The sequence below is a fragment of the Dendropsophus ebraccatus genome, chromosome 2 (assembly GCF_027789765.1).
Source record: "Dendropsophus ebraccatus isolate aDenEbr1 chromosome 2, aDenEbr1.pat, whole genome shotgun sequence".
NCBI lineage: Eukaryota > Metazoa > Chordata > Amphibia > Anura > Hylidae > Dendropsophus > Dendropsophus ebraccatus.
Genome location: NC_091455.1, coordinates 16,160,249 through 16,184,457, shown reverse-complemented (window position 1 = coordinate 16,184,457; position 24,209 = coordinate 16,160,249). Strand labels below are relative to the sequence as shown.

Genomic DNA, 24,209 nt, shown 5'->3' with positions numbered 1-24,209 from the left:
TCAGAGACCGTCCGTCTCTTACATAGTGTGAACATAGCCTTAAGAGTTATTCACATGGTTTTTAACAATCTACCTTCCATTGATTTCACCGAGGTTTTTCTGTCATGTGAACAGAGCCCTGAGCCCAGCAGCAGATGATAAAGCAATCTGTATGTGGGGTTCCATGGCTGACGCATTGTGGGCCGGCGCAGGCATCAGACTAGACACCTCCATTGTGGCATCTCTTTATTCTTCTGTACTTACCTAAAATACGGAAACTGGACCACAGTCTCGTAGTACTTCCAGGTGGCGGTCAGATCGATTCTGCTCAGGTTAGTGGCATAAAATCTCCAAGCAGACTACAGAAAAAGAGAGAAACAAAGCCGGAAGTGACCACATCGTAATCCTGCAAAACATAGCGAGCTAGCGAGGGGGGAGGGACACCGACCTAGCGAGGGGGGAGGGACACCGACCTAGCGAGGGAGGAGGGACACCGACCTAGCGAGGGGGGAGGGACTCCGACCTAGCGAGGGGGGAGGGACACCGACCTAGCGAGGGGGGAGGGACACCGACCTGGGGAGGGACACCGACCTAGCGAGGGGGGAGGGACACCGACCTAGCGAGGGGGGAGGGACACCGGCCTAGCGAGGGGGGAGGGACACCGGCCTAGCGAGGGGGGAGGGACACCGACCTGGGGAGGGACACCGACCTAGCGAGGGGGGAGGGACACCGACCTAGTAAGGGGGGAGGGACACCGACCTAGCAAGGGGGAGGGACACCGACCTAGCAAGGGGGAGGGACACCGACCTAGAGAGGGGGGAGGGACACCGACCTAGCGAGGGGGGAGGGACACCGACCTAGCGAGGGGGGAGGGACACCGACCTAAAGAGGGGGAGAGACACCGACCTAGAGAGGGGGAGAGACACCGACCTAGAGAGGGGGAGAGACACCGACCTAGAGAGGGGGAGAGACACCGACCTAGAGAGGGGGAGAGACACCGACCTAGAGAGGGGGAGAGACACCGACCTAGAGAGGGGGAGAGACACCGACCTAGCGAGGGGGGAGGGACACCGACCTAGTGAGGGGGAGGGACACCGACCTAGCAAGGGGGAGGGACACCGACCTAGAGAGGGGGAGGGACACCGACCTAGCAAGGGGGAGGGACACCGACCTAGAGAGGGGGAGGGACACCGACCTAGAGAGGGGGAGGGACACCGACCTAGAGAGGGGGAGGGACACCGACCTAGCGAGGGGGGAGGGACACCGACCTAGAGAGGGGGAGGGACACCGACCTAGAGAGGGGGAGGGACACCGACCTAGCGAGGGGGGAGGGACACCGACCTAGCGAGGGGGGAGGGACACCGACCTAGCGAGGGGGGAGGGACACCGACCTTATGGAGGGGATCACTGGGCAGGGTTACTTACTAGGGGCCCCTAGGTAATAATGGGCAAAATAGAGACCTACTGGGGACACCTACTAACTGGCAAACGGACACTATCTATCTACTTAAAGGACACCTGTCACCCCCCGTGCCGGGGTGACAGGCTCCCGACCCCCTGTTAGATCCCCCTATACTCACGTGATCCCGCTGGGTCCCGCTTCCTGAGCCGGTCGGGTCACGGAGATTTCAGCGCCCGAAGCCCGGCGCGCGCTGACAGCAGAGTCAGATGCTCATAGAGAATGAATGGGGAGTCCTATGGGCATCGGACTCATCTCTCAGCGTGCGCGCCTGGCTTCGGGCGCTGAAATCTCCGTGACCCGACCGGCTCAGGAAGCGGGACCCGGCGGGATCACGTGAGTATAGGGGGATCTAACAGGGGGTCGGGAGCCTGTCACCCCGGCATGGGGGGTGACAGGTCCTCTTTAAAGGGAACACATCCTCAGAAAATGAAGTATTGTACAAATTATGTTTTTATGTTAAACTGATTTTTTAAGAATTTTGGGGCTAAATCTAAGCTGAGACTTCCTGTTGTGTCTGTGGTGATAAGAGAAGGCTGCTGTAAAGTGATCCGTACAGCATTGCAACGTCATGTGACACCTGTAAAGGAGTTAATAGCAGCTCTCTGTGGAATGACCTCCTCACAGGTCACAGAGCGCGCTCAGTAACATTTCACATTCATCTCAAGGGGACAGAGTCTATTGTTGTCTATGTCCATAAGTCTTTCCATAAAGCATATCACTAAATGCTGATAACATAAACCAAGGCAATATGGCCGCCCCCATAACAATGTGCAAAAAAATCTAATTAAAAAAATTACATACATATCATCATACATATAGGTATCACACACCATACATATAAGTATAACACATCGTCATACATATAGGTATCACACATCATCATACATATAGGTATCACACACCATACATATAGGTATCACACATCATCATACATATAGGTATCACACATCATACATATAGGTTTCACACATCATCGCACATATAGGTATCACACATCATCATTAATAAAGGTATCACACATCATCATACATATAGGTATCACACATCATACATAGGTATCACACATCATACATATAGGTATCACACATCATCATACATATAGGTATCATACATCATAATACATATAGGTATCACACATGATCATACATACAGGTATCCAGGGGTGGATTAACTTTACCATAGGCCCCGGGCTGTTCACCAAGCCTGGGCCCCCCCCACCGCACTGTAGCTATGGCAGCACTAGCGTGGTGTTCATAGTACAGGACAGATAATGTCATGATGTCCTGATTTGTGCAAAATTGCCATAAAAAACTGTGATTTTTTGCAAATCATGGCGGAAGTGTAGACAGGAGACAGTACACCACTGAAAGTATAAGTACTTTTGGGTGGTCATGGGCCCCCCAGGAGCTCAGGGCCCCGGGCTGCCGCCCAAAACGCCCCTGTTATAATCCACTACTGCAGGTATCACATGATCATTAATACAGGTATCACACATCATACATATATGTATCATCATACATATAGGTATCACACATCACACATATGGGTATCACACATCATCATACATATAAGTATCACACATCATACATATAGGTATCATACATCATCATACATATAGGTATCACACATCATACATATGGGTATCACACATCATATACATAGGTATCATACATCATCATACATATAGGTATCACACATGATCATACATATGGGTATCACACATCATCATACATATAGGTATCACACATCATATATATGTATCACACATCAAACATATAGGTATCACACATCATATATATAGGTATCATACATAATCATACATATAGGTATCACACATCATCAAACATATAGGTATCACACATCATATATATAGGTATCAAACATGATCATACATAAAGGTATCACACATCATCATACAAATAGGTATCACACATAATCATACATATAGCTATCACACATTTTCATACATATAGGTATCACACATCATACATATAGGTATCACACATCATCATACATATAGGTATCACACATTATACATATAGGTATCACACATCATACATATAGGTATCATACATCATCATACATATAAGTATCACACATCATACATATAAGTATCACACACCATACATATAGGTATCACACATCATCATACATATAGGTATCACACATGATCATACATATGGGTATCACACACCATACACATAGGTATCACACACCATACATATAGGTATCATACATCATCATACATATAGGTATCACACATCATCATACATATAGGTATCACACACCATACATATAGGTATCACACATCATCATACATATAGGTATCACACATCATCATACATATAGGTATCACACACCATACATATAGGTATCACACATCATCATCACTGTGTTACCTGGATGAGCTCTGCTGCTGGTTTTCTTCTCTTCTCAAAATGTTTCTGGCGATGTTGTTCCTGAACTTTCAGAGCGAGACCCGATCCGAGGATACCCTGAAACACAGAGAGGAGCACCCCGTAAGCTCCACCCCAATATCCGCTGTCATGTGACATCACAAGAGCCGCTGTACAGTCCTCCCTTTTATTTATTTAGTTTTTTCTGTATTCTGTACCTGATTAGAGGGGGAAGGGAGGAGGAGGCAGACATCTTGTCTGAGCTGCTTTTAACAGCATTTAGGGATATGCCTTATGGCAGCCACTTATATATTGGTAACACTTTGTCTGTGATAATAAGGAGGAGACTGCTGGATGTCTATAGGCCAGCTTATTATTATTAGATGAGCACCATTCATTGTGTAGTGGTGGAGCCGGGTTACTGCAGCTCTGCTGCCGCTGATGTAATTCATATTCTGCTGCACTCACTTGTAAGATCTGTAGCAATGGTGGAAGGAACAACAACTCCCAGCATACCCTTACCATTATTCACGTCATACTAGGAACTATAATCTTTGCATGGTAAAAAAAATTCTACAGCACAATAAAGAGGTTGTCCAGGATTACAAAAATAGCCCCATTCTTGCAACAACAGCGCCATCCCTGTCCTCAGGTTGTGTGTGGTATTACAACTCTCTGCCATTTACTTCAAAGGAACTGAGCTGCAATATCACACCCAAACTGAGGACAAGAGTGGCGCTGTTTCTAAAAGAAAGCTACTTTTTTTTTTTTCTTTTTTAATCCTGGATAACCTGTTTAATTTTACTTAGTAAATGTTATAATTGATTACGAGAGTAGAAATACATTTCTGTGTTGTACAACACGATGGCATCTGGCAGACAGTATATCATGAAAATGGTGGAAGAAGAGCGACAAACATATCCCGCCCTGAGGCCTCCATCACACCTCAGCTTACCTGGGCAAGTGCCGGGGCCCACAGCATCCCTAGGGGCCCAGTCCCACCAGGGCTGCCTTCTTTCCTCATTGAGACTTGTTGGAGGTATGGAACATTCACCCCCCTGCCCAGCCAGCCAGCGTCTCCTCCTCAGCCTGATCTGCACTCCCTGCACCTTTCTGCCCTGGCCCAGACCTGATTAGAGGAGGCCAGAGCAGCAGCTCAGCTCCCGGGCCAGGAGATGTTGAGTGTACTAAGGGGAGTGGGGCAGTGTTTTGTGGGGTGTTTAGAGACCATGTGACTCTCCAATTGCTGCAAAACTCCAATCATGCACTGCTAGCAGGACATGATGAGAGTTGTGGTTTGACAACAACTGAAGAGTCACTTGTTGGGAAACAGTGACTTGTGGGACAGTTTATTAGTGCAGTCTTCTCCAGTTACTGAAAAACTACAACTCCCACGCCCGATCGCCGGGGATTTATGGGGACGATGGCACAATTTATCTAGGGGAGCAGAGACACAATTTATTGGAGAAGGGGCAGTGGCACAGATTATTGGGGGGCAGGGGGAGTTTATTGGGGGACAGTGGCACAGATTATTGGGGGCAGTGAGAGTTTATTGTGGGGAGGGGGGGAGCAGTGGCACAGATTATTGGGGGGAGCAGTGGCACAGATTATTGTGGGGAGGGGGAGCAGTGGCACAGATTATTGGGGGGAGCAGTGGCACAGATTATTGTGGGGAGGGGGAGCAGTGGCACAGATTATTGGGGGAGCAGTGGCACAGATTATTGGGGGAGCAGTGGCACAGATTATTGGGGGAGGGGGAGCAGTGGCACAGATTATTGGGGGGAGCAGTGGCACAGAATATTGGGGGGAGGGGGAGCAGTGGCACAGATTATTGGGGGAGCAGTGGCACAGATTATTGGGGGGAGGGGGAGCAGTGGCACAGATTATTGGGGGGAGGGGGAGCAGTGGAACGGAATATTGTGGGGAGGGGGAGCAGTGGCACAGATTATTGGGGGGAGGGGGAGCAGTGGCACAGATTATTGGGGGGCAGTGAGAGTTTATTGTGGGGAGGGGGAGCAGTGGCACAGATTATTGGGGGGCAGTGAGAGTTTATTGTGGGGAGGGGGAGCAGTGGCACAGATTATTGGGGGGCAGTGAGAGTTTATTGTGGGGAGTCTGACATAGTGCTCTCTGCTGCCACCTCTGTCCATGTCAGGAACTGTCCAGAGCAGCAGAAAATCCCCATAGAAAACCTCTCCTGCTCTGGACACTTCCTGATATGAACAGAGGTGGCAGCAGAGAGCACTGTGTCAGACTGGAGAGAATACACCACTTCCTGCAGGACATACAGCAGCTGATATGTACTGGAAGTACAGAGATTTTTAAATAGAAGTACAGTGCGAGCAGTTCGAGAACCGAGCCATAGGGAACAATGTAAATCTGATTAATTGGTTCTTACACTCCATGAGTCAGGTGCAGAGTGTCCGACCCACAGAGCGTAAAAACGCTCCACGCTCAGTGAGAGGCAGGAGCGGGCGGCTATTTAAACTTGCCGCTGTTCTCCTGCTCCTCTCAGCTGCGGGGGACACCCTGTAAAGAAGTGGGGGTTCCCCTCATTATGATGGGATTCCCTTCTTTAAAGAAGCTGGCCGCACTGCTCCCTGCACTGACCTGTCTCCACATCCCCCCGCCGGCCCGCAGCACTTCCTATACGCTTTCACACTTCTATAGCTGACAGTTATCCCCCTGATTTTGTTCGGATACCGAGCAAAACATCAGGGGGAAATTTAGGTATTACTGTAAATTACAAATCTCTATAACTTTCTGAAACCAGCTGATTTGAAAGAAAACATTTTTTGGATGGAGTACCCCTTTAAAGTGACCAAAACCAGGACTTCTCCTTAACCATAGAGATTTCCTGCCACCATACCAGACAACAGAGCTCAGACATATATGAGACAGCTCCCTCTAGTGGGACCCAACAGTTATGACGACTCACAGCAGGAAGCGCAAAAAACGAGACACCGATCAAGGAGAAGGTGGCTGCGATCAGCCGGCCCTCCCAGGTCTTTGGGGTCTTGTCTCCATAGCCAATAGTCGCAAGTGTGATCTATAGGGAGAGATTCATGATTAATAGCAGACTGTGATCCCAGAAGGTGCTGCCCCCCTGATGGCCTATACTCACCAGTCCCCACCAGAGGGCGTCAGCGTACGTCTCAAAGTCTTCGATCTTCTCCCCCTTTGCATTCAGCTCATGGTCATCTTTTTCCACCAAGTAGACAAGGAATGATGAGAGGATTAGTGTCAGGAAGCCGATATACCAGGCAGTGATGAGCTCCTGGATGGGAAAGGGGAAAGGAACAAGGGGAAAGGTATTTTCTGGGACACTGATAGTAATGGCTTCCGCTTCAGCTGATGGAGAGAGATGGAGCGCTGCATCCCTTTCATTGGTTACTAGGTGCAGCGCCATACATTTGGTAGTGGCTATACCGGGTATTGCAGGAGCTGCAGTACCAGAGACAACCACTACAGCGCTGTCCCTTGTAAATTTATGGGAGTGCCAGACAGTCCCCATCATACTGACAGCTTATCCTATGAATAGGCCTTTTGATGTTAGACAAATGACAGCTACACATTGATAAATCCCCCAGAATGGCTGCCTTGTACCAGGGATGGGACTCTGTGGAGGGGTTAACTACACAAAGATGAACAAAGACAGGACAAAGATAGCTAAGGAAAGCACAAAGAGAATCAAGAGTGAATGGGATATGCCTGACCTGGTGTAACCTGCTGTAATATTAATCCTGACCAGCAGATGGCAGCGAGTAACTGTATAATGGCTATAATACTAAATACTTATCAAGGACATATCAAGTGTTACACAAGGATAGAGAGATAGATAGATAGATAGATAGATAGATAGATAGATAGATAGATAGATAGATAGATGGATAGATAGATAGATAGATAGATAGATAGATAGATAGATAGATAGATAGATAGGAGATAGATAGATAGATAGATAGATAGGAGATAGATAGATAGATAGATAGATAGATAGATAGATAGATAGATAGGAGATAGATAGATAGATAGATAGATAGATAGATAGATAGATAGATAGGAGATAGATAGATAGATAGATAGATAGATAGATAGGAGATAGATAGATAGATAGATAGATAGATAGATAGATAGATAGATAGGAGATAGATAGATAGATAGATAGATAGATAGATAGATAGATAGATCATAGATAGATAGATAGATAGATAGATAGATAGATAGATAGATAGGAGATAGATAGGAGATAGATAGATAGGAGATAGGAGATAGATAGATAGATAGATAGATAGATAGATCATAGATAGATAGATAGATAGATAGATAATAGATAGATAGATAGACAGACAGGAGATAGATAGATAGATAGATAGATAGATAGATAGGAGATAGATAGATAGATAGATAGATAGATAGATAGATAGGAGATAGATAGATAGATAGATAGATAGATAGATAGATAGATAGATAGGAGATATATAGATAGGAGATAGATAGATAGATAGATCATAGATAGATAGATAGATAGATAGATAGATAGATAGGAGATAGATAGATAGATAGATAGATAGATAGATAGATAGATAGGAGATAGATAGATAGATAGATAGATAGATAGATAGATCATAGATAGATAGATAGATAGATAGATAGATAGATAGATAGATAGATAGGAGATAGATAGATAGATAGATAGATAGATAATAGATAGATAGATAGATAGACAGACAGACAGGAGATAGATAGATAGATAGATAGATAGATAGATAGATAGATAGATAGATAGGAGATAGATAGATAGATAGATAGATAGATAGATAGATAGGAGATAGATAGATAGATAGATAGATAGATAGATAGATAGATAGGAGATAGATAGATAGATAGATAGATAGATAGATAGGAGATAGATAGATAGATAGATAGATAGATAGATAGATAGATAGGAGATAGATAGATAGATAGATAGATAGATAGGAGATAGATAGATAGATAGGAGATAGATAGATAGATAGATAGATAGATAGGAGATAGATAGATAGATAGATAGATAGATAGATAGATAGATAGATAGATAGATAGATAGATAGCAATTTCAGGCAATATGTACAATACATCTGTTCTCAGCACTGACCTTACTGTGAGAACAGATGGCAGACCCCAGGAGCTTCCATGTCCCTCCTCTTCTGTCCATCCGCAGCATCCGCAGAATCTGAAGGAAACGCAAGCTCCGAAGAGACGTGGCCAACACATTTCCCTGATTTTTCCCAACAGCGACCACAGGAATAGAAGCGACCAGGACAAAGATATCTAAGAACATGACAAAGTATACGAAATAAATGGGGTTTATATGACTTGTTACCAAGTGTACTACTAATTGTGACCAGCAGATGGCAGTGAGTAACCATCATTTATATGGCTTGTTACCTAGTGTAATACTAATCCTGACCAGCAGATGGCAGCGAGTAATCATCTCATAAAAAAACAGAACTTGTTTGCGTTATTGTCACTGAGTTTTGTATGCGGTGATGTCTCCCATTAAAGTCTATGGGGCTTAAGTGTAGACCAGCTATTAGTTGGTCTATTTGTACCGCCTGCAGTCTGGCATAACCCAAGCCCCCATATAATGCAGAATGCTGCGTCCTTATTCTATCAGCTCGGCTATTTCTCAGGTGCGGCACTCACCCAGCATACAGAGAGGTTTCCTTGCAAACTTCAGCCTTCCCCTCCAGCCCTTGTAGCGACAGCAGCAACCGGCGGCCCAAATCCTTAAGGCGAATTCTGCTCCGAAGATGACGAGGGCGAATCGTTCCTAGAAGAAGAACGAGACACATTGTTACATTAGGTTCCCCAACATACATCCCTGTCCTATTGTATTTGGTGCCCTTCCCCCTCCTATAGACCTGTATAGGAGCCATTGGCTTGTATGGATGTTACTGCCCCCGTATTCCCCCCGTTAGTAGTTATTACAGAGGAGTCCGTGCTAAGATTTATTGTCGTAACGGACAGTGTCACCAGTAATTCCTCATAGCTGCCACTAGCGGGCTTACAGGATAAACAGTATCCATTCACATTAATGAGAACTGAATAAACTGGATAGCTCCACCTAGTGGTGGCTACAGGCAGGTAGAATATTATCATGTAACATATAACCCTCTGTCTGTATGTATGGAACACTCAGCCCAACCTGTTCATATGCGGTATTCTGTTCACACCCCTATAAGCAGCACCGGTTCAGTAATCCAATGTATTCTGATGAAACTATTAGATATGGGGTACCCTGCTGATGCTGCTTATGGGGACGCTCTGCTGACACTATTATATAAAGGGTGCTCAGTTTGTACTGTTTATAGGGGCACTCTACTGACACTATTACATAGGGGGCACAGTTGGTACTATGTATAGGGGCACTCTACTGACATTACTACATGGGGGCACAGTTGGTACTATGTATAGGAGCACTCTACTGACATTATTACATGGGGGCACAGCTGGTACTATGTATAGGAGCACTCTACTGACACTATTACATAGGGGGCACAGTTGGTACTATGTATAGGGGCACTCTACTGACACTATTACATAGGGGGCACAGCTGGTACTATGTATAGGAGCACTCTACTGACACTATTACATAGGGGGCGTAGTTGGTACTATGTATAGGGGCACTCTACTGACACTATTACATAGGGGGCACAGCTGGTACTATGTATAGGGGCACTCTACTGACACTATTACATAGGGGGCACAGTTGGTAATATGTATAGGAGCACTCTACTGACATTATTACATGGGGGCACAGCTGGTACTATGTATAGGAGCACTCTACTGACACTATTACATAGGGGGCACAGTTTGTACTATGTATAGGGGCACTCTACTGACACTATTACATAGGGGGCACAGCTGGTACTATGTATAGGAGCACTCTACTGACATTATTACATGGGGGCACAGCTGGTACTATGTTTAGGGGCACTCTACTGACATTATTACATGGGGGAACAGCTGGCACTGTGTATAGGAGCACTCTACTGACACTATTACATAGGGGGCACAGTTGGTACTATGTATAGGATCACACTACTGACACTTACATAGGGGGCACAGTTGGTACTATGTATAGGAGCACTCTACTGACATTATTACATGGGGGCACAGCTGGTACTATGTATAGGGGCACTCTACGGACATTATTACATGGGGGGACAGCTGGTACTATGTATAGGGGCACTCTACTGACATTATTACATGGGGCACAGTTGGTACTATGTATAGGGGGCACTCTACTGACATTATTACATGGAGGGCACAGCTTGTACCGTTTATGGGGACACTCTACTTACACTATAACATGTGGGGTATAGCTCGTACTATTTATAGTGGCACTCTACTGACACTATAACATAGGTGGCACAGCTGGTACTGTTTAGAGGGGCACTCTACTGACACTATTACATGGAGGGTACAGCTGGTAATGTTTATAGGGGCACTCTACTGATTCTATTACATGAGGGTACAGCTCATACTGTTTATAGGGGCACTCTACTGACAGGGCACAGCTGGTACTGTTTATAGGGGCACTCTACTGATTCTATTACATGAGGGTACAGCTCATACTGTTTATAGGGGCACTCTACTGACAGGGCACAGCTGGTACTGTTTTTAGGGGCACTCTTCTGACACTATAACATGTGGGGTATAGATCGTACTATTTATATGGCACTCTACTGACACTATAGCATAGGTGGCACTGTTCATACTGTTTATAGGGTCACTCTACTGACAGGGCACAGCTGGTACTGTTTATAGGAGGCATTCTTCTTATTCTATTACATGTGTAATACCGCACATACTGTTTATAGGGGCACTCTACTAATACTATTACAGGGGTCATCCAACTTTCCTAACTTTCTTTCTTATTCAGGGGTAACAGAAGCTGGTCCAGGCATTTAGTAGTACAAAGGGTACACACAGCAGTACCCAATTATCACCACTAGATGGCAGCATAACACCTGCTATGACACTACAGGTCCCTGTGTGTCTGGAGGATGACAGCCCACATGTTGAGTGGCCCATCCCCTGATGAATCTCCTTATAGTGAAGCAGCTGGACATAAATAAGAGTCTGGTGACAGGTTCCCTTTATCTGGTGCTGCGCTCGGCATCCATAATGCCTGGATATTGCAGGAGGTGCCCTGGTTATTCCAGCTCTGCACATACAATATTTATAGGAACAGGCCTAATGCATCAGGCATTGTGGGTAATCCAGCCGTGATGGCGGGTGCTGTATACTCAACAGGGGGGAAGATGAGATTAGCAACACGAGCAGGTGGAGCGTGCGGCGGCGGCGGCGGCTTTCACTTAGGTTGTTGCTGGGTGTGTTCAGGCCTCAGGGGGATTGCTACAATTTCTGGAATATAATGGTCTATTGTTTCATTATATATATATATATATATATATATATATATATATATATATATATATCCCAGGCACAGGTGCCAGGACCCAGCAAACAGCAGCTTATATCTCAGCTACCTATGTAAATTAGAGTGTACCATTTGTTTACAAAGATTTTCTAAACACCTGCCTGCTTTTGTTAGATTAACCCTTCAGAGTGGTGACAGGTGATGTCGGCGTCCTCGCTGATGCACTGGGGATCATTTACCGCACACTATTATACATAGCGTATGGGGGGGGGGGAAGAGATTACTGATGCAGTGGGGATCATTTACCGCACACTATTATACATAGCGTATGGGGGGAAAAGAGATTACTGATGCACTGGGGATCATTTACCGCACACTATTATACATAGCGTATGGGGGGGGGGAAGAGATTACTGATGCACTGGGGATCATTTACCGCACACTATTATACATAGCGTATGGGGGGGGGAAAGAGATTACTGATGCACTGGGGATCATTTACCGCACACTATTATACATAGCGTATGGGGGGGGGAAAGAGATTACTGATGCACTGGGGATCATTTACCGCACACTATTATACATAGCGTATGGGGGGGAAAGAGATTACTGATGCACTGGGGATGATATACCGCACACTATTATACATAGCGTATGGGGGGGAAAGAGATTACTTATGCACTAGGGATCATTTGCCGCACACTATTATACATAGCGTATGGGGGGGGGAGATTACTGATACACTGGGGATAATTTACCACACACTATTATACATAGCGTATGGGGGGAGAGATTACTGATGCACTAGGGATCATTTGCCGCACACTATTATACACAGCGTATGGGGGGGAGGAGATTACTGATGCACTAGGGATCATTTGCCGCACACTATTATACATAGCGTATGGGGGGGGGAGATTACTGATGCACTAGGGATCATTTGCCGCACACTATTATACACAGCGTATGGGGGGGAGGAGATTACTTATGCACTAGGGATCATTTGCCGCACGCTATTATACATAGCGTATGGGGGGAGAGATTACTGATGCACTAGGGATCATTTGCCGCACGCTATTATACATAGCTTATGGGGGGAAGGGATTACTGATGCACTGGGGATAATTTACCACACACTATTATACATAACGTATGGGGGGGAGGAGATTACTGATACACTGGGGATAATTTACCGCACACTATTATACATAGCGTATGGGGGGGAGGAGATTACTGATGCACTGGGGATAATTTACCACACACTATTATACATAGCGTATGGGGGGGGAGGAGATTACTGATGCACTGGGGATCATTTACCGCACACTATTATACATAGCGTATGGGGGGGAAGGGATTACTGATGCACTGGGGATCATTTATTCCAAGACAGAATTCCCCTAACACTTACTATAAGGAGGAGCCAGTCTCCCGAAATATCTTCATATTCCTTAAACGTTGTAAGAATCGCTAACACCAGACATCCCAGGACAATAAGGAACCTGAAATACAACAAAATATCACATTTATAAGAAAGAAAGAAAGAAAGAAAGAAAGAAAGAAAGAAAGAAAGAAAGAAAGAAAGAAAGAAAGTAGGAGAAAGCCGCACTTCCAAATACAGATGGCGGGTGCTGTACTGAGTAAGTCCATAGGCTCGGGATCCCAACGAATACAAAAGGAAAATCTGCAGCACACCAGCTTCAGGTGAAAAAAGAGTGGTATTTATTGCATGTAGCAAAAAACAAAAAGAGATGCAACGTTAGAAAGAAAGAAAGAAAGATGATAGATAGATAGATAGATAGATAGATAGATAGATAGATAGATAGATAGATAGATAGGAAATAGATAGATAGATAGATAGATAGATAGATAGATAGATAGATAGGAGATGGATAGAAGATAGATAGATAGATAGATAGATAGATAGATAGATAGATAGATAGATAGGAGATAGATAGATAGATAGATAGATAGATAGATAGATAGAGAATAGATAGATAGATAGATAGATAGATAGATAGATAGGAGATAGATAGGAGATAGATAGATAGATAGATAGATAGATAGATAGATAGATAATAGATAGATAGATAGATAATAGATAGATAGATAATAGATAGATAGATAATAGATAGATAGATAGATAGATAGATAATAGATAGATAGATAGATGGATAGATAGATAGATAGATAGATAGATAGATAGATAGATAGATAGATAATAGATAGATAGATAGATAGATAGATAGATAGATAGATAGATAGATAGATAATGAAAGAGGAGAAATACAAAAGGGAGAAGTTATTCATTTTACTAAAAGTTTTCCGGCAGGTTCCGGTTCATTAGTTCAGCCACTTTTGGAGTTAATGCCGCCTGGCGGTGAATCAGCGCTCACTCACGACAATGTGTCACTCCGCAGTCTTTTGGGATTCCTGTCAAGGTCTGTTAGTTATTTCTCCAATTAAGCCAGTAGTGCATAAGAGAACATGGAGACAATCACCTCCTCCTATTCAACTGCTAAATCACAGGGGTGAAAAGGAAATTACAATTTTACCCCTACACAAAATGTTATCGAAGTGTAAAAGACATGATGTGATGCAGAACTGTACACAATAATATAACCGTAAGACCTGTATGCGAGAGGCAGAAATTACTATACTTACTATTATCACTGGGTACATCACTATAGTTTTTCACATTAACAGACTGGTGCCGGCACAGGGATGCTGATGGCGCAGTCTTTTTTCTGAAACACCACCTGGTTCCCTACACTATATTCTTGTATATAGGAGCAGTATTATAGTAGTTATATTCTTGTATATAGGAGCAGTATTATAGTAGTTATATTCCTGTATATAGGAGCAGTATTATAGTAGTTATATTCTTGTATATAGAAGCAATATTATAGTAGTTATATTCCTGTATATAGGGGGCAGTATTATAGTAGTTATATTCTTGTATACGGGAGGCAGTATTATAGTTGTTATACTCTTGTGGGGAGAGTGACTGAGCATACATATCCATCTGCACTCAGCTCAGTAGGTGGAGATGTACATTGCTACAGTATGTATTTTGAGCAACAGATGGTGGCTGATCAGAAGTCACATGATCCGGATACAATAAGGAAATGTATAGATGGAGCAGAGTTGGGATGAAACTGATTACACTGCCGGAATAGTGATAGTGAATTCGCAATATGGGGGGAGGCATCCAAAAGTACCTCTTCGGAATAAACTTTTTATATAGTTATAAATATTCACTTCTTATGTGCAGGAGAGAAGAGTGCAGGAGACATATATAGATCAGATTCTAAAGAACAGTGAGCCGGTGACGTAATAAAGGACGATTTTACGGTAATGCAGGCCGGGACGGCACAGCTGAGGACTTGCGATATCTGTCTTGATGAGTTTAGATGTTTATGTAGAAGTTATCCATTATTCGGCTGTGACACAGTAAAACTTATCAGTGCTTTGCAGGTTGTGCGCCCACCCACTCACTATTACACTGATGATAAAGCCGCTCGGCTGCACAGGTCGGGTTTACATAGCAGCAACACAAACTTTCCGGAAGTTTGAAACTTTGGATTGAATGGTTCAACAGTACAACTCTTCACAAAAAAAAGTAAATGATGGGTTATATATAGCAGATTCTAAGGCTCTTGGATTCGAACCACAGTCAAAGCCAATATCCAAGTGGACTAAGAGAGGTTGGCCACAGGTAATAGGCTGTATCCCTGTTTTCCAGGAGGTACTTGGGCTGTCTCCATCTTCCCCACGGACCGGGAAGGCATCGGGAATAAAATGCTGAAGGTTCGAGAAGGTTTGAGTTCGATCAAACCTAACATTTCCCGATATTCGATCATCTCTATTTATCGGCTGTGGCTCACATTCTAATTTCCCGATCTGTGCCAAACACTGAGATCACTTTTTATAGGAATCCATTTGGTATGTGTGTTTGGAGTCTGAGAGGAGAACACAGGCATCATGGATATATCTCTAGACTCAAACCCAAGACCGCAGTGCTGCAACTGGACCTTAAGTGGAACTGATGTGAGGTGCAGAGTGTAGATGACACTAGACACTAAGATAGAGTCCCACTTTAAACATTATTCAACTTTACTGGAATTAATATTCAGTGTAACACAAAATAATAGTACTTAAGTACTAAGTGCGAGTACAAGTGGTAGCTTTTGGTTATCTCACCGCCTTCTGCCTCTCAGTGTCAGGTTCCTGTCCTAAATGGTAGTACAAGTCCCAGGTCTCTTTCTCTGGGGGTAGCTAGCTAGTAGTTTCCTTCCTACTCAGCTGAGCAAAGTTCAGTAGAGAGTGGCTATCTTGCATTGTGCTCTACTGGGGACCAGTCTGACATTTCTCTCCTTCTTTAGGGGGTGACTGTCCTGAGAAAGGGATCCATGGCTTAAGGCAAGGAGGGTTGCTCCCTTATCTCCGGCTACCCTGGGGATAGATCTTGTAACGCATAACTGAGTGTGTATCTAGCTCTGGAAACAGGTGTTCTCTCCTCTCTGTCTGTAACTAGACTTTCTGCATCATGTCTGGCCTAAAGCAAGGCTCCAGCTGACTAACCACAGGAAGAAAGTGTAGAAGAGAATGAGAGTGTAGCTAAACCTTCCATGCTGACTGCAGCTGTGCCCTGGGGGAGTGGGACACCTAGTGGTTGGACTAGGGCATGGCAGTTAACTGCACTAACAAAAGAAAACAAGAAAAGTCGTAGTGGGACACTACAGGTGCACATTTTTGGAATAACTGGTAAACTTTTTTGGAGAGTTATCTGCCTTGGCTTATATTCCCAGTCATGCCCTATAACATCTTAACGGAAGGGAAAGCTACGTCCAAAAGGTGGCATCAGAGAGTTTCTTTCCTTATACTTCTTCCCAGAATTCCCAGTGGTGCATTAATAACCTACATACGTCTATGACACTCTCCTCAAGGAGAAACATTATTCCTTTGGACAGGTCCCAACATTCCGCTGTAAGAACATCCTATGATAGTCACATGGCGGTGTGATGTTGTGGGCGTGGTTTCCAGCCTCAAAATTGTGACCTTTCGTCATCATATAAGGACTTATCCAGCATTAGAAAAACATGGCCACCTTCTCCCAACATGACTCAGGTTTCACAACTCAGTTCCATTGAAGTGACTGGAGCTTATTTCAAACCGCACCTGAACTAGAGACAAGAGTCGTGTTTTCTCTGGAGAAAAGTGGCCATGTTTTTCTAACACTGGATAACCCCATTCAAAAGGTGTTATCCAGGAAAAATTGATAATTAGCGATTCTTCCGGGGACATGACAGTGATGTATACTTACTTGTGCCTCTCCAGCAGTTCCTGGGATGCCTGCTCCACGCATTGTCAGTGTTTCAGCAACGTTCACTGATGTTCTGCTTCCACCAGAAATGGCCACTCAGCTTAGATTCTATACTGTGTATTCAGCGGATGTTGATAAAACGCTGAAATCAGCAGAGAGCAGGTGGCCTGGGACCAGGCAGCTGCAGCAGAGGGGGACAGGTAAGTATACACCACTGCCATATTCCCCTCAGTCCCAATAGGATACCTTTAAGAGGACTATGAATTCTGCTGTGTACCAGAAAATGGGAAAGTCATCTATCCATCTAGTTTAGTCTTCATCCAAGGCTGGATCATAAAGAGTCCACACATGGCACATGTCCCCCAAGGTGGGACACCAACACCATTTAGGATGTCCACCACTATCCACATTTCATGTTCACCTGGTTCTGGGGTCCTCACTGGGACCCCAAAGAGAAGTCGGGACAGGACCTGAAACTGGAAATTGTTTAATAGTCTTGACTGACATCATCTTATAGGAAGGGAACGTGTACGATTATTGCTATAAAAGTCAGTACAACATTATTTAGCCAAAAACAATAGTATTCTGCACAAAACGATAACAAAAGTGGCTGAATCCTGACCAATCTCTTTCCTGGGTAGGTTTCGTTCACTAAATTATCGAATTTCTCAAAAAAAAAAAAACGTTCTGACTTCCGAACTTCTTCTTGTGCATTATTTGTCAGATCAATTGAGCCAATATCCGTACACTGTGTGCAGAGAGCTGCCATCTTGGGACTGGCTTTATATAGCGCATTGCGGTTTATATATTTATTTTTATTACGTAGATGACATTCAACCGAGGATTGTAAGACAGAGATGCGCTCAGAGCAACAACCAATGTGTCCTTTCTAGAAGGTCATCATATTCTGATGCTGCAGGAGATATAAACTTCAATTCCGTCAAGTTATGCAACCATAGGTCATACGTACAGACACGTGATATTTGTATGTTTCTACAAATAACAGTGTAGGAGAAACAATTACAGGCACTCACCACCAAAACTCTTCCTTTATAGCAAAAGTCGCTGTCAATCGTGGACCTAAGCTGGCCGACCTATCCATGTCATGGTGGTAGGACATCAGGAACACTTCAATAGCTATCTATACATTGGCTATCTGTACTATCATTTTAGGATGCGCTATATTGATGACATTTTTTTTTAAATGTGACAAATTGAATATCAAGGTTTACAATCTAAACAAAAATGAAAATAATCTTAGCTTTACATTTTCTTTACGTTTCTGTTTTGGAAATTACACTCTGTGTTGACCAAGAGACAGAGGTAACGGGAAACCAATGTTGGGCTATAGTATAATGCATGCAGGCCACCACCCACCATATATCATCAAGAATCTGCCAAATGGAGGACAAACCAGAGTAAGGAGATTGTTCTCTTGGAATCATGTTCTGCATTAGAAATGCAAAATAACTGATTATAGATTGCACCAGTCTTGTATACGGAGAGAGTCCTACAAAATAAATCAGTCACGTGATCTAAAACCAGATTTAAAGTGGACTCATTACCACTCCTGACCTGTCTGTTTTGGCAAATACATGCAACGCCAATAAAATAACAATTCTGGATCACCTACTCACCTACGGTACAGACAGAGGTCAGGAAGAAAGCATAATCCAGGGAAAAAGCATTGGTCTGGATACACGGAAAATCAGCAGGATCACAGAAATGCACCTTCGCTTAGAATTCACAAATGCAACAATGCTCAGGCAGGGAAGAGCAGATGGAGCCAGTTTAAATAGGTGCAGGTGGCTCTGGATTGGCAGAAGCCACCAGCAGGTAGAGACAAGCTGCCTCTATAAATCCAGAGCATGTGGCCAGAGATGTTATTGCAACAGAGAAAAGGGGGGGGATGTCGGAAGACACGAGAGTGAGGAGGCCCAGGATCAGCATGAAGCACAGCAGAGGAGCAGACAGGAGCGGGACCGGGACAGCGCAACCAAGGGTAAGTAATAAGATGGCCGCAGTCACAATACTATGTGACTCAGCTAATGATATTTGGATCTGTAGCAAGTTTTGCCAGTTTATAAAAGAAATACTTATCCTATCAAGAGTCATATGAACTGTGGAGTTTATGGAATATGAATCCAAGTATACACAGATGTGTCCAGCTTCACCTTTCTCTTAGATAAGTTAAGGAAAGACGACAACAGAGGCGTCACTTGTAGGGTACACCACTCAGAAACTGAAAGACCATATTACAGCACATGCATCAGATACATTAGAAGCCATTCAGGAGCATCCACGTGTTTTAAAAATGTCCACAATTCTTAATGTTATAGCTATGGAAAGGGTTAACAAACCAGGAAAAGGTGGCGAAAGAAGGAGATTGTTTTTTCCCTTATGCAAACTACTTCACTAAATGGGCATTTCTAGTCATTTATCATCATTTTCATTGTGCTCCCAGGTCGTCTGTCATGCACATGTTAATTATACAACACCCATGGCAGAGGACTCGGTGATCCCTACAGTCAGGTGTTGGCAGCATTAATTAGCTATGAATATGCAAATTTGTTCTTGTCCAGAAGGATGAAAGCTGGCTCTCTAGTGCTCCCTATTGGAAGTAGATAGAGAGACAGCTCTCTTCCCTCTGGAAAGGTGCTAATTTGCATATATTTTTCCCAGGGATCATTGCCTGGCCCAATCTTACTGTGCCAGATGGTCATTATGACAAGAAGAAACACTACCCCCTGAGATCTTTGCTATGCATATCTTTAACTTGCAGTAGCCCATAGCAACCAATCAGATTCCAGCTTTCATTTTTAAAGAGGCTTCTGAAGACTGAAAGGTGGAATCTGATTGGTCGTTATAGAGAACTGCTCCTCTGAAAAAGTTTGATAAATCTCCCCCATTGTTTATAAAGGGTACAACCTTCCTGGGTGGCGGCGCATACATACTTGCCATCACTACCGCCTGTGCTGCTTACAGATGGTTGGCATACCTAGACTGGTGGGTGACCATAATGCAACCATGAAAATAGAGGACTGGAAGATGAACTTAGGGGCCTATTCCACATAGAGTTAATTGGCCCGATTCGGCAGATTATCGCTCCGTGGAATAGAGACAACGATCAGTCGATGATCATGTCATCGGCTTATTGTCAGGACTGTATCTTTGCGGAGCATTATGCGCCCCTCGGCTCATGCTGTGCGGCCGAGAAGGCGCTGATTTTCTTGCCATTCTGTTTCTGTGTTTTGTTTTGTAGTGTGTGAACACTGGTTTTGCTCACCTTGAGAGACACACCCGACTTCACCTGCTGAGTTCTGTCTGGCCATGTCTGGGTTAATCTGTGTTTTGGTTCTGCTGTGACTGACAGGTCTTCCTGCCAGTGATCTGGTTTGTTCTCAGGTGTCTGTGCTTGGAGATCAGGGGGATGGTCCAATGATGTTCTGGATCAGAACCCTGGCCTCCTATATAACTTCCTCAGTCTGGGATATCATTGCTGGTTATTGACTTAGTCTCTGCCTGCTTGAGTTCTGCTATTATCTGTCTTTTCTCTGACCCTTCTGCCTTGTGTTCTGACCATCCTTGCTAGCCGCCTGCCCCGACCATATTGCTTGTTTTTTGACTCTGCTTATTGGATTGTGATTTTGTACTTTTGCTGCCCAATTGTTGTGACCCGGACTGTCGACTATTCTTCATTGTGTTTTGTCTGTCTGTCTTGTCTTTGTGTCCCACCTAGCCAGTGCAGGGACTGCCGCCCAGTTGCTCGCCGCCATCTTAGGGCGGATTGTGGCAAGTAGGTAGAGGACAGTGGGCGGGGCTGAGCGTAGGGCTCACTGTCTTGTCTTGTCCTGCTGTCCGGTTCCTAACAGAATAACCAGCCTTACTTTTTTTTTTTTTTTCTCTTCTCTCTCTCACCTTGCTATGGACCCCATGAAAGCTCTGGTTGAGCAAATGCAAAGTCTCAACCAGCTTGTTCTGGACCTTACGCAACGGGTGCAGCAGGTAGAGTCTTTCCTGGGCCAAAATGCCATGCTATCTGCTGCTGTTCCCCCAGAACCTCCTGTGCAGCTTCCTGATAGGTTCAAGGGCGAGAGAAGGGCCTTTCGGATCTTCAGAGAGGGATGTAAGTTGTTTTTCAGACTTTGTCCCCGGTCCGCTGGGGATCAGAGCCAGAGAGTGGGCATTATTATGTCACTCTTACAAGGACCTCCGCAGGAGTGGGCCTTTTCTTTGCCTCCAGATGCCACTGAGTTATCTTCTGTGGATCAGTTTTTCTCTGCATTGGAGTTACTCTATGATGACCCTGACAGGGCAGCAGCAGCTGAGAGGCAGTTGACAGTTTTGAGACAGGGCAAGCGACCGGTGGAGGAGTATTGTGCTGAGTTCCGCCAGTGGTGCGTTCCATCCGGATGGAATGATCCTGCGCTTAGGTGCAAGTTTAAGCAGGGGTTATCTGATGGCATTAAGGATGCCTGGACAGGACACCCAGATCCCTCCACCCTTAAGCAGGCCATGAATTTAGCTATTCGCATAGACCGTAGGCTCCGTGACAGACATAGGGAGAGAGTAGGCTCTGACCCTTCTAAGACCTCTGTTCCCTGCTCTGTCAAAAACTCTGTTGCTATCCCTGATATTCATGAGGACGAGCCCATGCAGCTGGGACAATTGGACGCCAGGACCAGGCGAGAACACCGGAGACACAACGGTCTATGTTACTACTGCGGTGACAGCGGCCATTACATCAGTTTCTGCCACAAGCGTCCCAAGCGGCAAGAAAACCTGCACCCAGATCATCAGCGTTCAGGTGACTCCCAGGAAAGTCACTTGGGCGCACAGGTACCCTCCGGCGAAATAAATGTTTCTAGTTCTGCTGTACCTTATTTGCCTGTATCTGATGTAAATTTATCATGTTCTTCTGCTCGTCCTGTCAGTAAGCCTGTTCTCCATGCCATGGACTCGTCTTCTGATGAATGGGAGTCAGATGGCAATTTTCTAAGTGAGGTTGAGTCCTGTGAGGGTCCTGAGGCCCCTCATAAAAGGGGGGGTACTGTCAGGACTGTATCTTTGCGGAGCATTATGCGCCCCTCGGCTCATGCTGTGCGGCCGAGAAGGCGCTGATTTTCTTGCCATTCTGTTTCTGTGTTTTGTTTTGTAGTGTGTGAACACTGGTTTTGCTCACCTTGAGAGACACACCCGACTTCACCTGCTGAGTTCTGTCTGGCCATGTCTGGGTTAATCTGTGTTTTGGTTCTGCTGTGACTGACAGGTCTTCCTGCCAGTGATCTGGTTTGTTCTCAGGTGTCTGTGCTTGGAGATCAGGGGGATGGTCCAATGATGTTCTGGATCAGAACCCTGGCCTCCTATATAACTTCCTCAGTCTGGGATATCATTGCTGGTTATTGACTTAGTCTCTGCCTGCTTGAGTTCTGCTATTATCTGTCTTTTCTCTGACCCTTCTGCCTTGTGTTCTGACCATCCTTGCTAGCCGCCTGCCCCGACCATATTGCTTGTTTTTTGACTCTGCTTATTGGATTGTGATTTTGTACTTTTGCTGCCCAATTGTTGTGACCCGGACTGTCGACTATTCTTCATTGTGTTTTGTCTGTCTGTCTTGTCTTTGTGTCCCACCTAGCCAGTGCAGGGACTGCCGCCCAGTTGCTCGCCGCCATCTTAGGGCGGATTGTGGCAAGTAGGTAGAGGACAGTGGGCGGGGCTGAGCGTAGGGCTCACTGTCTTGTCTTGTCCTGCTGTCCGGTTCCTAACACTTATCGTTTATTTAGGTTCAAACCTTAAATCATCGGGCACCGACCGCGCATCACTGCGTGGAATAGCGATGCGCGGACGGCGACCAACGATTTTACCCGCACCATACATTACCTAAGCATGTTGCAGGTCTTCTCCTGAGCTCCTTTTTCCTCCCGGCCCCGCGTGCAGAAGCGACAGTGCTGCCTGTCTTAGCTGACAGACCGCTCAGCCAATCACTGGCCTGGACCGCCGTGGCCAGTGATTGGCTGAGCGGTCTGTCAGATCGGCACTCTTTTACATTATTGTTCGGGCCCCATCATCCCGTGGAATAGGACCCTTACTCCCATCCTCTACCTCTTGTGTTGCTCTTCGCCCCTCCCTCTCCTGCTGGTTCCTAACTCGGACTTCTCTGGCTTTGTCTTATCTCTCTGAGAACAAAAGCATCAGGAAGTTGAAATTCAACATGCCCAATGGTTCTCAGAAAGTTAGGAGGCCCCCATACGTATTAGACTATCAGTCAGCCCTGCAGAAATAGCGGGTTTGGACAACCTATTTATAAAGTAGTTTGACGTCTATTGGACTGATGAAAATGATCTAGTACTGTGGACTAAACAAACAAAAAAAACATTACCTTAGTGTAAGAATGTTCTGGGAGGATAGTCCCAGGGGCAAATATGAGGCCCCGAACTGCCTATATAAAGTCATCTTCCCCAGCAGCCTAAGAGAGCAGCCAATAGGGAAGAAGAGCCGGAGCCAACTGGGGCCACATGGGCATTTCACTCCCACCAAGACCACTCAAAGTCCATATATACATAAACACTAAAAGCTCATAAGGTATATACGAGTCATAGAGTGTGGGGGGGGAAA

The 24,209-nt window shown here is 44.9% G+C and overlaps 1 protein-coding gene across 3 annotated transcripts in view; it reads right to left on the bottom strand.

Moving 5' to 3' along the window:
* Positions 1–24,209, bottom strand: part of KCNQ3 (potassium voltage-gated channel subfamily Q member 3) — a 118,279-nt gene that overhangs the window by 24,780 nt on the left and 69,290 nt on the right. For 2 of the 3 annotated variants that reach the window (XM_069959824.1, XM_069959822.1), the window contains exons 2-8: positions 13,680–13,770; positions 9,526–9,652; positions 8,975–9,150; positions 6,962–7,114; positions 6,776–6,886; positions 3,841–3,936; positions 244–338 (exon numbers count right to left, since the gene is read on the bottom strand). In XM_069959824.1, the coding sequence (XP_069815925.1) occupies positions 244–338; positions 3,841–3,936; positions 6,776–6,886; positions 6,962–7,114; positions 8,975–9,150; positions 9,526–9,652; positions 13,680–13,770 (849 nt within the window). Of the gene's footprint in view, positions 1–243; positions 339–3,840; positions 3,937–6,775; positions 6,887–6,961; positions 7,115–8,974; positions 9,151–9,525; positions 9,653–13,679; positions 13,771–13,877; positions 13,939–24,209 lie in introns of those variants that run through there. The other variant, XM_069959823.1, reaches the window with a different exon arrangement.